This window comes from Cinclus cinclus, chromosome 1 (assembly GCF_963662255.1).
Source record: "Cinclus cinclus chromosome 1, bCinCin1.1, whole genome shotgun sequence".
NCBI lineage: Eukaryota > Metazoa > Chordata > Aves > Passeriformes > Cinclidae > Cinclus > Cinclus cinclus.
The window spans coordinates 128773770-128789016 of NC_085046.1; the positions used below are offsets into that span (position 1 = coordinate 128773770).

At 39.5% G+C, this 15247-nt stretch overlaps 1 protein-coding gene across 1 annotated transcript in view; it reads left to right on the forward strand.

The window, feature by feature from the left end:
* Positions 1 to 14873, forward strand: part of LOC134050171 (neural-cadherin-like) — a 38823-nt gene extending 23950 nt beyond the window's left edge. Inside the window, exons 18-32 of the mRNA XM_062503063.1 lie at positions 223 to 316; positions 1075 to 1259; positions 1832 to 2064; positions 3049 to 3326; positions 4999 to 5213; positions 5510 to 5637; positions 6499 to 6623; positions 6813 to 6945; positions 7028 to 7208; positions 8972 to 9138; positions 9799 to 10063; positions 10943 to 11123; positions 12541 to 12794; positions 13698 to 13852; positions 14268 to 14873. Of these exons, the coding sequence (XP_062359047.1) occupies positions 223 to 316; positions 1075 to 1259; positions 1832 to 2064; positions 3049 to 3326; positions 4999 to 5213; positions 5510 to 5637; positions 6499 to 6623; positions 6813 to 6945; positions 7028 to 7208; positions 8972 to 9138; positions 9799 to 10063; positions 10943 to 11123; positions 12541 to 12794; positions 13698 to 13852; positions 14268 to 14669 (2996 nt within the window). The 3' untranslated portion in view covers positions 14670 to 14873. The remainder of the gene's footprint in view (positions 1 to 222; positions 317 to 1074; positions 1260 to 1831; positions 2065 to 3048; positions 3327 to 4998; positions 5214 to 5509; positions 5638 to 6498; positions 6624 to 6812; positions 6946 to 7027; positions 7209 to 8971; positions 9139 to 9798; positions 10064 to 10942; positions 11124 to 12540; positions 12795 to 13697; positions 13853 to 14267) is intronic.
* Positions 14874 to 15247: the final 374 nt, after the last annotated feature.

Sequence of the window (15247 nt, forward strand, 5' to 3'; positions counted from 1 at the left end):
TTCCTTTCCATTGCTTTTCATTGCAGTCATCTGTAGAATTAAATCTATGTAGTCATACAGCAAACATGTGATTAGCAGGGCACCATGTGGCATTTGCAAACTGGTGCACATCTCTCAAGAACTACCACAACTATTTTTGTAGAGGTCTTAGGCTTACAACACATGTGCTTAGACCAGTACATGCTTGTCTGACTGTGCCACTTGTGTGCTGTGTTGTTCTAGGTATTCTCCCCATGACTGTACTGGGCCAGGTCAGCGCCCCTGATGCTGATGACTGGGATCGCAAAATCTACCAATTTGAAGGGAAAACGTCAAGGTATTTGGAGAGGAAAATGGGAGTTGTGTAAATTTGATGGGAAAATTGAGCACACACAAAATCATAGCAAGTATTTAGACTGGCTCTTTTTTTTTTGAAAATGTGTACTAAAGGATTTTGTTGGTCAGAAATTTCTGTGTGTAGATCTCCAAAAGCCTTCGGAGGCTTCAGTAAATAACACTGCATGCTGAACCAGTCTGCTGCCCATTGCCTCATGGGCCAGAATTCTAAATTCCTGTTCACAGTCATACCCACAATCTGTATCAGTGAGCCACTACAGGAAACATACCTGCTAACTTCTAAATTCCTTCATCCAAGCTCCTGTGTTTCCACATCACCACTGGTTTTAAGACCTTATTTATACTAGATCTATAGGCTTGGGAGTGTCTGGATTGTGACTGGAGCTGAGATGTACATGTGCCACTCAGAGGTTTTGACAGAGGTGTCACTCTCAGTGAATGTATCTACTCTAGGAGTTTGCACTGTTCCCAAAGTTATGGCTATTGCATCTTCAGTCTTCCTACACAGTTAATACAGCATAGCAGCAGGATACACCTTCATGATACACTGGTGAAGAGTCATTAGGAGCCAACAGGAGACAATGTAAAAAAATTCTGTTCTGCTCTGTCCCTTCATGAGGGAACACATCTGCTTTCTTTGATAATAGGAAGTGGTTCAGAAAAACCATCAGTGATGATAATTAGTACTTAGCTTTTGAACTTCTCATAGCTTGTTCCTTGGCTTAACTCTTATTACAGGTACTTTATCCTTAATGATAACTCAGGTTTGCTGACTATTAAAGAAGGAACCCCACCAGGAACATACAACATAAGAGTTAGAGTCATTGATGGAGTCTGGCCAGATGTTATCTCGACTGTAAAGGTTATAGTGAAGGAAATCAAAGATGATGCCCTCCAAAATGCTGGTTCTGTACGAATAAAAGGTAAGCAATATGCTCACGTACAATCTGTGTCTTTAATGTTACTGCTGTGATACTTAGAATTCTGCTTAGAATGCTCTTAGACATGGAATGAGAATTAATAGTTTTCTAGGTAAGGGTCTGAAAATTCATCTTTGCATGGTCCTCTGATGCTGCATGTGAAGGAACATCTATGGAGAAAAATGACAGCAAGGGAATGTCCTGATTTCTACACCAAGTTTTAAAAACACCAGCAACTTATATTTCAGAAGAAAAACTCTATTTGAACAAATGCCTGCCTGAAATTCACCAAATTCTTTCAACCTTTGTGGAAAAGTAAAATCTTCTTAAATACATTTCTGATAAAATAATAATTTTTAAAATTAGAAATTAATAAAATTCAAAAAAGATTTAGAACACAAAGGTTTAGCAAAAGCAAGCACAAAAGATTTCAGAGCCTAAAAATGAAAATACTCCTGAATTCGCAGTTGAATACATTTTCTGCAACCTTGTGATTTATTCTGTGATGCTCCTCTCTTCTATTGCTACAGCAGTTGCAAGAAACACCTGTGTCAATTTTTTAACTTCTGTTACAGGTGTCACACCAGAGGAGTTCATATCCCAGTCCCCTGAAAAACAAAGTAAATACTACCAGATGAAGAAGCTGCTTTCAGAAATTCTCTCAGTTCAACTGGAAAATGTTCACATTTTCAGTGTACTGAATAGCCCAAGTCCAATCCAAGGGGTTGATGTTTGGTTTGCAGTTTATGGTCCACCTTATTATAAAGCAGAAAAACTTAATGGGAATGTAGCAGCTTCCAGAGCCTGGGTAAGTATCCATCCTGTGTATGAAACCACAGCATCTTCTCATTGTGTCTATTCAGGTAATGCCCATTGCCTAGTCAATGTGAACAATTAGAATGTTGAGGGAGAAATGTGTGAGAAAATTAGATAGTTTTAATCAGTAAAATCAAACAATACTTTTGCACGTATTCTAAAAGTTTCAAATATGAATGTATTGGAAGCCAGACTAAATTCATATTAAGCCACCTAAACACAATGCACTTTTAGGACTGTAAACATGTTTTTCCTATTGAAAGGACTGTAAAACACTGTGTAAAGAACTGTTTGGCTCTTGCCTTTTTACATTGTACCTTAACGTTTCAATTTTCAGTTCTCTAGTTGAAACTCCCAAACCAGTCAAACATTTCTAGTTTCTAGACTTAAGAGAGCAAAATAGTGAAAGAGCCACTCACCAGTACAAAAACAGATCAAAAATGTGTGTTTAAAATTTAGTAAAGTTCCTTTCCCTCTAGCAAAAAGAAAAAAAAAAGCCCAAAACAAAACAAACAACTAAAACATTGAAAGTAATTGAATTATTTGCTCTCTTGGAAACATGTTAGTGCAGAGCTGTACCAACTCATTATTGCCAGAAGAGTATTTCTTCACTGTCCAGGGCCAATTCCCAGTATCTTTAAGTCAGAAGTTCAGATGAAAATATAGGTCAGATGCTGTGTAAATAATGCATCAGAACAATTAGTGATAAAAACATATCCACTCAGTCTCTAATAAATATTGACAGTATTTTTGCCCTCAAAATGCTTATTCATGCTGTAATTGACTTACACCAAGGCTTTGGCCTTAACAGATGCCAGACTGAACTGCCTGGGCTGTATTGGGCAAGGTAGACATTGGAAGGAATTGCCACAGCAACCAGTTTTGAAAATAAATAAGACTTGGGCTTTTCATTGTTGTCATTGGTGAACTTAGTGGAAAAGGCAGATGAATTCAACAAATTGTTCTTCTTCTTCAGCTGGAAAGCATTCTGGGCATAAATATCAGCCAGACTGGCATTGATGAATGTGTGACTGCAGACTGCACTCACAGCAGCGGATGCATCAGTAAGCATGAACAGAACCATGTACCAACCATAACCACAGCTGGAAGCATTTCACTGGTGTCTGTGACAGTCCTGAGTCATGCTGTGTGTGGCTGTGCTGCTCGGGAGAATCCTCATCTTTCCTGCTCCTCATACCTGACAAACCCTTGTCTCAATGGTGGCACATGTGTGGATACTGGTTTGGGCTACAGGTTGGTAAAGCTTCATAAGGTGTGCAAGCAAAATGCATGTAGTGCAGACTGTAAGGAGGATATGTTGAAGCTTCAGGAACCACCACTCTATGCCTTCCCACTGTGTCAGATCTAAGTTTTGTTATACTTCACACACAGGTCTTGCAAAAGAACCTCTGTTTTTAGGTTCGTATATTTTATGTTCAACATAGTCTCCAGGAAAACCTTGGGAATGTTCCAGCTGGCTGCACCAGTTCCATTAATGCCACCCTGCAAAATGCTCTTAGTATGTGCAGCCTACCTTAAACATTTTAATGCTGTTAAATGTTTTAATCACATCTCTTATGTTACTTAATAACCTCTTCCCCACATTTCTCGCCTCACTTGTTTCTCAAAAAATGAGATATCATAGATAATATAGTATAAAGATGAAAAAAATTATAGGACTGTACTAGCTTAGAATCAGCCTGATCCCTTTCTAGAATGTGTCTTCCAGCATGTTTGCTTAAAAATAATCATCTCACTGTAGGAAAGCAGAAACAGTGTCCAGTCTTCATAGAACTCTTGGTAAAGGTGACAGGACCCAGACTGAAGCTGCAGAAGCTCTTGTCATGCTCAAGTTCTCATTGCTGCTCAGGTGTAATCAGACTGGGAAATTTTGCTGCCCAGAAGCTCTAGGTAGGCTCTGTCACCTATCATTTGTTCAGCTCTGAGGTTTCTTTGCTTCTGCTCAATTTTCAGTTGTTTTTTGTGTCATCTTTTCCTGCATCCTACCCCCATCATTCTGCTATCAAAGGTACTAGCAATCTATGGGAAACAGAACTAAGGAAGAGAAGCCCAGCTGATCTTCCTTCCTGTCCTTCTGCCCATTTCTGTTGTTCCTTTGGTTTCCCACTTAGAGGTTCTGTTACTGTCATACTGTAGCTACTTTTTTTCTACAGAGTATTAAGGAAAGAGCCACAAGTATCTCTTGTTTGATAGTGTAAAATAAATAAACTAGCAAGTATCTTGCAATAAGAGTGAAGACACCAAGATCTATGACTCTCACGTCCTACTTTTCCTGGGTGATATTACCTTCCCACAACCTTCCTGTGAAGATTCTGGTTGGACACAAGCAGAATTTTTTTCCCAGTGAAAATAATCAATCACTGTATTAATCTCCTGAGGGAGGTGGTGGTTTTACCCAGCAGTGGACACTTCTGAGATTTGACTACCAGGATGCTAGGCCATCTCATCTACATCATTCTTTTGCCAAGAAAAGTTGGACCAAATTTATGCTTGAGGCCCTTTCAACCTGGCATTCTAAGATTCTGTGGTTCTTTTGCTTTTCCTGTCAGCATTATAAAGTCTTCAGACAAGCTGATAACTAAGCCTAGTGAAAAGCATGTTTTTCTTTTTTTATGCTGAAGAGGTAAGAGGTTTTCATGGTCTTTATATATTACAACAGGTCCATCATTTACTCGCAGAATATCCTTGCATAGACATACTATAATTAAGACTAAATTTATATTGTGCTTGTAGAAACAAGTCAAAACATTTTTTGACAGAAATTTTGCTAGTACTTTACCTGTACTATGGCCTAGGGAACATGGAGTCCTGTGATAAAAGTGGAGAATCCTGTTGCCAGAAGAGACCTTTGCATCTTCTGTTTGAATGATGGATATTTGCTTTTTTTTTTTTTTTAATTAAATAGATGCAAATGTGCTGCAAATTTTCATGGACCAGACTGCCAACAAACAAGACACAGCTTCAGAGGCCATGGTTATGCCTGGTTCCCTCCTCTTCAGCCTTGCTTTGAGAGCCGCATCTCCTTAGAGTTTATCACTGAAGTTGTTGATGGCCTTCTGTTGTACCATGGACCAGCAGCACAAGGGCAGCCTGCAGAACGGGAAAATTTCCTCGCTTTAGGTTAGCACCTTATAAAGCATTTGTGTTTATGTGAAGGTGAGATTCCACTTAGCTCATAGGTTTAGGGTTTTTATTTTTAAAAAGGCTCAGAAAGTTCCTTTCGGAGAATAAGGAGAATGCACAATATTTTGCCAGTATGCCTAATTCATGTCTTTGTGTCACTGTTAGAAGCTGGACTTTTTTCCAGTTGTCTATAAAGATCTTCCCCAACTAAGATCTAGCTGCAACAATCATTTTGACTTCATTTGAATGGGAACATGGTTACTGCATATCCAATAAGATTCTTTCCTTTGCAGAACTCTCTGGTGGTGTCCCATCACTGACCCTGAGCCACAGCTCTGGTGAGCTTTTCCTGCAGCTGTCACAAAAAGTTAATGTTGCAGATCGCCGCTGGCACAATATTAAAATTATAAATGATGGAAAGGCAAGTGTAAATATGGGCAGTCCTATGTCAGCATTAATTCATGTACCTAGTTATTCCTTCCAAATCCTTCCTCCCTTCTGTAGAACTCTTATGAATCAATCAATCAATTTTCCATCATCTCTGAAACAGCAGGGGTAGAAGTTTATTAGTTTGGACATCCTCTTAGTCTTGAAGCAGTGGAGCAGAACAAGGCCTGGAGAAGTCTGATACAGTTATGAAACTGGCCATGCTATTTCCTTTGTTTAGTTATCCTGACGGCTGCTTAGGCAACAGAGTTGTGATAATCCAGGGGCTAAATGCTTCCTGATGTGATTAAGTGAAATATTTGTACTTTATCTGAGTGAGAAGCCCTGCCCCACCAAGAGACTTTAGATGTGTAGCACAGAGGAGGTCGGTACACTTCTGTGTACAGGGAATATCTTGCTGATATAAACACTGCTGAAAGCGTCAGCTCAGCTCCCCCTTCTCTGCCACATAAGACAAGTTGAAGGGCAGGTCAGGATCTGGGATGCAGCCTGATGGACCTTCTGCTCTGCTAAGTTATCTCTGTATTCTGATCTTGCAGAACTCCAAGAATGTCCTATGCTCCCTCTACTATGTCAATGACTTGGCATGGTCATGGCAGAGTCAGATCTTTCTTTTGTGTGGCTCTTTATTTATATGACATGTGCAATAACTTTCCAGATTAGTATGTGGAGTATTTTATCATTTTAACAAAGTTTCCTGCACTAGTTCCTTGCTAGTTACTGTTCTGCCTTCTGCTAAGTGAAAGAAAATATTTAATTTAAATATATGCATGTCTCTGGATATAATTGTTTTAAGTTTAATAATATAATATAATAATATAATGCCTTTTTCTAGGAAGTGAAGTTGATTCTTGACAACTGCATGAATGTCTCAGCTAGGAACAATGGCAGTATCACTAAGATTTCCCAAATGGATCTGTCTGCCTGTGAAGCCTCTGGAGAGATTGTGGGATCTCAAAGGTAAAAAAATAAAACCTAAACAAAAAAGCAAACAAAAAACCCAACAAGCAAACAACAAAAAATACAAACAAAAAATGGAAACACAACTACTCAAAAGCACTACCAAAAAAGACGGGTGGAGTGGTGAAATCAGCCAAGCTGCTGTATTTTGTGTACCACTGATTCTTTCTTTCCCTCCCTCCTGTTCAGCATGGGTAAGCTCTTCAGTGGCCATCAGCCCCTGCAGCTGGGTGGAGTTAAGAAGACCTTGCCTTACCACAACTCACAAAGGCATTTCAGAGGATTTGTGGGCTGCATACGCAATGTCATCGTTGATAGTAAGGTAGGGCCACAAAGATCAATTTTGGGTTTACTGATGATAATTGTAGGCACCTACTGTGATGGTTTTCTGTGACCTTTTCCAGGTCTATGATTTAGAGCACCCTGCAGAGTCCCTGAACAGTGCTCCTGGCTGTGTCCTTACGGATGAAATGTGTCAGAGTGACGGGGTGGCCTCTTGTGGCACCCATGGCAAGTGTGTTGGTGGCTGGAATTTCTTTCGCTGTGACTGCTCCCCAGGATATGCTGGATTAGCATGTGAAAAAGGTACTGCAAGTTCTAGGGAGAAATTTGTAGTGAGGATCTGTGGGAACAGCATCAGACACACTGTTCCAATGTTCAAAGTCATACTGCCATGCCTTTGAACTGAGTAGATTAATAACACTATACTGTACTCTGGGAATGATTAAGATCTTCAAAGATGTCAAGACCCTACTGACTCTTGTTAAATAAACAGATGAGAGTTATGTTAAAAGCTGCTTTATTTTACAGGGTAGGGAAGTGGTCAGACAGGCTGTTTTGTCCTTTTTATCACCGTCTTATTTCTCAGTGGTGAAAGGGGAAATATTCTGCATTGTGCCTTTTTCCTCTGCTCATGCTGATCACAAAATGAAGGTTAATGAACATTTGAAACTTGTAGGCATAATCCTCTTGTTATCTTCAGGCCACATTTCCCATTTATAAAATGGTGATAGTTGTATTTGCGTCTGTCATTAGAATGAATTGCAAGTTGAGCAATGCCCCTAGACCACAGCAGTGGGTGTACGTGGGGGCATAATGTCAGGCTGGCTGCAACAGACGTGTTATCCTGTACAAAGTCAGCATGAAATACATATCAGAGAACAAAAGCTTCCCATGGTGGATAATGAAAACCTTAGAGATGTTGTAAGAAAGTGGAAAACTTCAGCACAATTTAAAAACTTAGGAAATAAATTATTTAACTCCTAGTAGCCCACACCTATGTTTAGGGTACAGAGGATAAACACTTGAAGTTGGCTCTGTCCCCTCTATCTTAAAACCTTCATCAACCAAGAAGGAATCAGAAGTGAGTGACAGGTGTTTACTGGGACTTTACCTGCCTTTATGTACCACGAACGATGTGGTTGATCATAACAATCTGTAAAGAGCACCCGTGCCCCATAACTCTGGAGGCTTTTGTTGGAAGAGAATAATCCCCTCAGTCCTGTAGTTTGAGTGAGCTACAAGTGAGGATGAGCAGCAGGAAGGAGTGCTTGCAAGCTAGCGTTGGATCAGTTTGTTGGAATTAATGAACAGGACAATGGTGCATTGCATCCTTTCAGCTCAATTCACTTAATTTTCCTTCTTGTATACAGAACAATAATACCCTATGCAGGCAGCCAGACCCTCTCTTCTTTCTCCATCTGCCACACAAGACTTAAAATGTCTGACAGTAAATTACTCAGTGGAAGCTCTGTCTGTCCAGTGAGGGGGAGGACTGGAACTGCAACTGGCATGGTCCAGACCTGGAGCATTCACTGTTTAAGGTGTTCATAATGACCACAGAATTGGTTAATATAGTTATTTGTATTACTGACAGATGATACTGGTTTATAAACATCTGCCTGGATTCAAATCCTACTGGTTTGCATTATTTTGCTTCACAAGCCCAGCTGCTATATTGGTTCTACCCTTCATTACTGTGGGACAAGCCAAGGGCTCAGAAAGTAATTGTTCAAAATCCATACATTATATCCTGGTTAAAAAAAAAGTTATCTGGGCACAGTGTAGGAGTGATTGGGTAAAACATACAGCTTGTAACAGGCAGACTGCAAGAGACAGTATCTAATTGTCCTTTTCCTGCCTAAATTCTGAATCCTGGATTTGTTTATTTTCTCTTAATTCCCTTTGAAGAGGGACAGAGGTTGCTTTCCATGATGCTTCATTGTATTGCCAAAATTCCTTAAGAACTAAAACACTGACATTTGAAGCTAGTACATTCTCAAAGAACAGAAATCAGAGGGAGCAGCCATTTCTGAGGTTTTCACTTTGATTTTGTGTGCTGTGCTCAGTTCTTCCAGAATGGGCTTTTGGAAGGGACAGCTGGATCCATTATGAGCCAAGGAGCATCCTCAGCACTCGAAGCACTCGGATCCAGCTGATGGTGCGCACCCGGATCTCCCACAGCACCCTTCTCAGCTTGGCCTCTGCAGATGGGAGCAGATACATCCGACTGGAGGTGAGCAGAGCTGCTCTGCTTGAGTGCTCCTAATTTGTCATGGAGTACCACAGTGAGAGAAAAACATGCAGTTTCTGATTAAAGACACCTGTTCTGTAATGTAATAAAGAGCAAGAATTTTCCATATGAGGGTAACTACTCTCATTTGTGTTGTCCTTCTCAGTATTACTCTTTCATGGCATAAATTCTAGTTTGCACTGCCTGTAAAATGTCCATGTGATGCATGTGAATGAAGGAGATTGTTCTGCTTGTCCTACTTGCTTTTTCCTTTGGCTTCTATCTCTCCCTGTCTGTAAAACTTGCCTCCACATTTTTGTTGCTGTTGAAAAAAGCTGTCTGGACCATACTAGCTAGAGAGAGGACAATTACTCTAATTGAAACAGGAGTGTCAGCTGGGAAGACTTAAAGGTAGATATTAGTAGGGAGAAGACTGATTAAAGAGTTCATGTGAGTTAGAAGAGTGGCATGTTAAAAAAAGAGTTGATAATTCCTGCACTTGCAGTTTTCTTGTGTAACTTTTGTCTGGGAATAAAGTACTTAAAAACAAGAGTGTCATTTCCATTTTAAAAACTCACATCTGGTTTTTTTTTGAGGCAGGACTGTATAATAACATTTAGAAGTGCATTTCTGTTATTAAAGGTCTTTATCATCTTCTTCTAGGTGGCTGAGGGTTTCTTTAGTGTTAACTTCAGTTTGGGGGACAAAAATCACTCTTTGAGAATGAGAACATTACGTATAAACAATGGCCAGTGGGTTCTTCTGACCATGGAGCGCTACAACAATGAATTTACCCTGCGTGTTAACAATGGTGGAGGTGATCAAGAAGTCACCTCTGTCTTGGGTATGAATAGATGGTTTGAAATGGATTGGGCAAGCATTGTGCTAGGAAACCACCTTCCCAGTCATCCAGAGAGTGATTTCCAAGGTAAGTGATATGATGGATTCCTAATAGGGGGGAATTAAAGCCTGCAAGTAGCATCTTTGAGTGTACTGGATAGTCTAAAACCCAGGTAACAATTCCCATATGGACTACTTTCCCCTTCCTTTACTCGGGAATTCAATGTTCAACCCTATGTGCCATTGTATCTGGTTCTAGTGAAGATGTGATACTTCCTGTAAATATTGAAAAATAGCACTTTTGAAAATAGCACTATTGAAAAATAGTGTTTTATTTCATAGAAGCATAGAATGGATTGGAAGAGGTCTTAAAGATCATCTTGTTCCAAATCCTCTGTCAGGGGCAGGGACACTTCCACTAGATCAGGGTTTCCCATGCCTCAAGCAGTGTACTCATGGTTCTTCACTCCTGTTTTTGCCTCAGAAGGATTTAAAAAACAGGCAAAACAGCTCTTGGCAGGAGGAGAAAGAATTGCAAGGAAATTTGTGGTGCTCTCTCCATTCCCTGGGGTTGAGTGCTGAGACTTTGAGATTGTGGTTCAACAAGAAGACAGCTTTTTCCATTCTGTTGCTTTTCATTCAGCCCCACTTTTAAGATTATATCTTAAATCTAGAGTAATTTAGTGGAGCTGTTCTGATTCATAGCAGACTTCTGCTGACTGTGGTATTGGTACAGTGCAGCTCTCCTGGAGAAATATTGTTGATCTGCAGATCGACCAGAGCAAAATAGACACATGTTCTGTAGCTCTCCTAAGATAAAACTGAGGAGTAGAAGGATGTTTTTAAACAATGTTTTGAAGTTTTCTGCACAGCTCTTAGTTCTCCTGCTTATGTGCTGGAGGCAAGGCTTGAGGTGCAGAAGTAGCTAACAATGTACTTCTGTGCATACTGCTCTGCTTTGTTGCAGGCTGTATGCGTGATGTCCAGCTGGATGGCTATCCACTCCTCGTGGAAGGCAGAAGCACAGAGTTTGGATTAATTTTGAGGCGGCAAGGGATCACCATGGGATGCCATTCCAGTGCCTGCAGCAGCCAGCCCTGTTACAGCCCCTTCCTTTGTGTAGACCTTTGGAGAAAATATGAATGCCGGTACATTAAACTTCCGTTTTCATCCAGGGATGGCTGGGAAGCTTTCTTTCCACCTTTGACCAGGAAACTTGCTTCTAACAGTAAAGTTCCCTGTGTCTGCTGGCCAGAGAGCCATTCTGAGGACAAATCCTTCTCTCCATCTCATCTCCTGTCATGGACTAGACTTGCCTTTTTCTGCAAGTCTGGTATGGAGCCTATTTACTCCACCTTTTTTTTTTCCATGGTGAGAACATCACCAGAAGGCCAGCGAGAAAATGAAGTATCTTTTGATAAAAGGTGGATTGCAAAAGCTTTGGTCTGTCCTCTGTATGAAAATACTAATATAGTGTACATATACACTTATTGTGTATATAGACAGTGTGTGTGTGTGTGTGTGTGTGTGTGTGTGTGTGTGTGTGTGTGTGTATACACATTGAAATATATGTATATTACAAATGCAATACATATTTACATATATTTCCTGTAAAGAAGTTGAAATTAATCATAATTTGTATGAAACAATGAGACTTTAAAAATTAGATTGTCACAAAAAACTTGATTCTAAAATCAGCTTCCCAGGGCCAGAGCCAGAGCCCAACAGCTGTTATTCTACACTGTTAGTTTTGTGGAGAAGATCCACTATTTAAAGAAAAATTTCAAAATATTTTTCTAAAATACGCAAATCAAAATACAGGCATTTCTGTTTAAAAAACCCAAACATAAATAAATACACGCAGGACTGAGAGGAGGAGTCACTTGAATTCCTGGAATTCCAACAAAATTTGGCATTTGTGAAGTCTGGTGTTTCTTTGCTAGAAGAGGCTGTGAGATGGTTTTAAGTGTGCCTGGGGACACTTCATTCTTGAGAGTGCTCCTGAAAGAACAATATTAAGTTTCTGCCTTTTTTTCAGTATAATTTCTTCTTTGGATTGCAGAAAGAAAGTCTGTGACCTCAGACTATACCTCCAGGGCCTTTCCAATTACACATAAGAGGAAATCAATCATAAAAGACAAGATGAGTAATTTTCAGGAGGTCAATGACATTTCTTCCCAGGGTCCAAAGGAACATTTTTAAACTTATACCACATGCTTGCTAACTCTTTTCCTATTCATATCAGCTGTCCATTTTCTTTTAGAGGCTTTGATTAGAACATGGATGTAAAAAATGGGTTAGCCAGAAGGTGATGGCTCCCTCTTGAAGCTCTTCTGCATATCTTCTGGATCAGGAAACCAGAACATGTGTTCATGTTTTCATAAGTCTGCTAGCTCAACTAAGTTAGATTTTTCCATGTATTTCAAACTGTCAGTGTGTATTTGCGGTTTGCTTTAAATTAATTGAACTTTACTTTAAAGAAACAGTAACAAACTTTGCACAAAACAACATACTGCTCCAGATTCTTTGCTTGACTATAAGATATCATCTGCTTTGGTTGTTCAGGTGCCCAGCTGGGAAAGTAGAAGTGACTGACACCCTTACAGGGCTCAGACACTGTACTTCATCCCCTTGTGGACACTGGACCTGTAGGAATGGGGGTACTTGTGTGGCTCAATCCCAAGACAAGACTATCTGCCAGTGCCCTGAAGGTTACAAGGGAAGATGGTGTGAAATTAGCCAGGTGAAGGCTGGAAGACCTGTTGGACTAAGCTCTGGCTCTATTCTGGCAATCAGCATGTGCCTCCTTGTCTTCCTAGGTAGGAGATCATGTAACCTTTTTCTTTATTTTTAATCTTGTGCCTTGTTCCACTGAATTAAGTCTGCTTTACCTTTGAGAGTTGTGATCAGTTTTCACCTTTTCTGGAAATTGCTATTTGAGGATGCTAAGACACAGCAGACAGCAAATAGTTACAGTTTACTTGCTTTGAAGACAGTTCAATCAAAGTTAGGACTTCTCCCTTCCAGAGTCATTTACTTTCAATCCTTCTTAAGTAAGAGCTTTCCATCTTTGTGTGCAACTCTGTGTGCAGCCACATCCATTTGAAACTCCCACCTTCCCTGAGCCTTTACATTTGTAGTAGGTAGGTCCTACACCTACATATGCTCTTCACATATTAGGAAGGAAGAGTTCTTCTAGAAAGTTCATGGTCTTAAAAGACAAGCCTCATTAAAAGTGTGGGCACAGAGAGGTGTTCACAGTGCATCCTTTTTCAGCTGCTCTTTCCTGAAAAATTAGTAACACAATAAAACTGTGTTCATGTTGATAAACTGCATACACATCTCATAATAGCAAAACCACCATTATTATATTACACTTCTAATCTTCATTAAAACAGTGGTTTACTTACTTTGGGTATCTTATTTACTCAGGATTGGTGAAAGGCCAGAGATTGGCCAAAATGCCTTCTATTTAAATGGATTCCTTTAGGTAAGTAAAATACCCTTTTAATGAAGTTTATGATGTAATATACATAGATTATTCTTTACATTCATGAATTTAAGTTGTTTATATATTAACAATATTCTTTTCTTACCTGCAAATGTAGTTGTCAAATTAAGAGTTGATTTAGTATCTCAGGAATTATATATAACTACCTGTTTATCATGCAACATGCTTTGTTATACATCATATAACAAATATGTGTCTTTACTTCTTCCAGCACTCTTGGTTTCCTACACAGTGTGGAGTCAGTGGGGAAGTTCTGGTTTTCGAAAAGGAGGAATTTACCACATTCCTGAAGAGCGTGAAAGCTGGGAGGATGTTAGAGAAAATGTCTTCAATTATAATGAAGAAGGAGGTGGAGAGCGTGACCAGGTATGATGCAGCTTCAATCCAGCTTTGCAAATCCAACCTCTTCTCACTTTCCTTTCCCAGACCTTTTAGTTATCTTATTATCAAATTGGCTTTTTTCTTCTATTTTTAACCTGAAGTCCTCTTAAGTGAGGGGTTTCTATTTCAACCCAGTCTGTACCTTTAACAATTCTGGTCATGTGTTCCCACTTTCAAGGGAGCTGCTCTGGACACATCATTGTTGCTTTAGCTGAAAACTATCATTTTGGAAGGATTTGGTATGATCTGAACTTACTCCTCCAAACTAGGTACTCTCTTCTTCAGCTTATAGAAAACTCACAGAATTCAGTCTTGTGTTGCCTTGCGTTGCAAAACATTTTTTGAACCAGTTTGCTTTAGAGTTGTTTCTCTCTGATATTTGCATTCTCTTTGCTTCCAGAATGCTTATGATATAGATGAACTGAAGAAACCTCTCCATAAAACTCCTCGCTCCACCTTACCAGCAGCTGCTTCACACTCCAGGACACCAACTGGCCCAAAAAGAGACTCAGTCCCAAAACATGCACATCAAAAGCAATCAATATCAGCTGTTACCAGCATCCCAGACTTCAAGGAATATGTTTCTCAAATCATACGGGATGCAGACAATGATCTAAAGAGTCTGCCAGCTGACACTATTCATTTTTACTGCTTGGAAGGGCAATGCTCTCTAGCAGGGAGCCTTAGCTCATTAGATTCCATCAGTGGGGATGAAGATCTAAATTACGATTGCCTCCAAGAGTGGGGGTCAAAGTTTGAGAAGCTTAAAGAACTCTATGTGGTCTCAAATGAAAATCTGTAATCTGAGTTAAAGGAACTTGACACATTGTCATGACATATGGACACTACTTATAAAAATGCCCTTTTTTATACATAAATTACATCAAGTAACTTAGATGATGCAAGTTTTTAGTTACTGTAGCATGATATACTCACTTTTCCCAGGAGTGATAATCTTAATTATCTTTTTCTATGCACTGTACAAAGTTACTTCATTATATAAGTGCAAAGACTTTTAAAGCATGAATTTTCGTGAAAACTTTGGAATGTAGGATATCTATAGAATAGTATTATAATATCCTTTTTTATTTTTGTAGACTACAGTGACTTACTAGAATTATCCTGGATGCAAGAACTTGAATTATTTTCTCCCTAGTGTTAATATGAAACCTATCAGGCGGGTAACAATGCATAGAGCATTCTTTTTTAAAACTGAATTAATTTTAGACTGTGAAATAATTATTACCAATGTTAAATATAAAACATTTACAATTTCTGGTTTCTTGTCAGCTTTTGTTGTATCCTCCTAAACTCTGCTCTTTCATGACATGACACAAACCACCTCACTCACCGGCTGCCCAACTCTGTGGGACTTTTTCT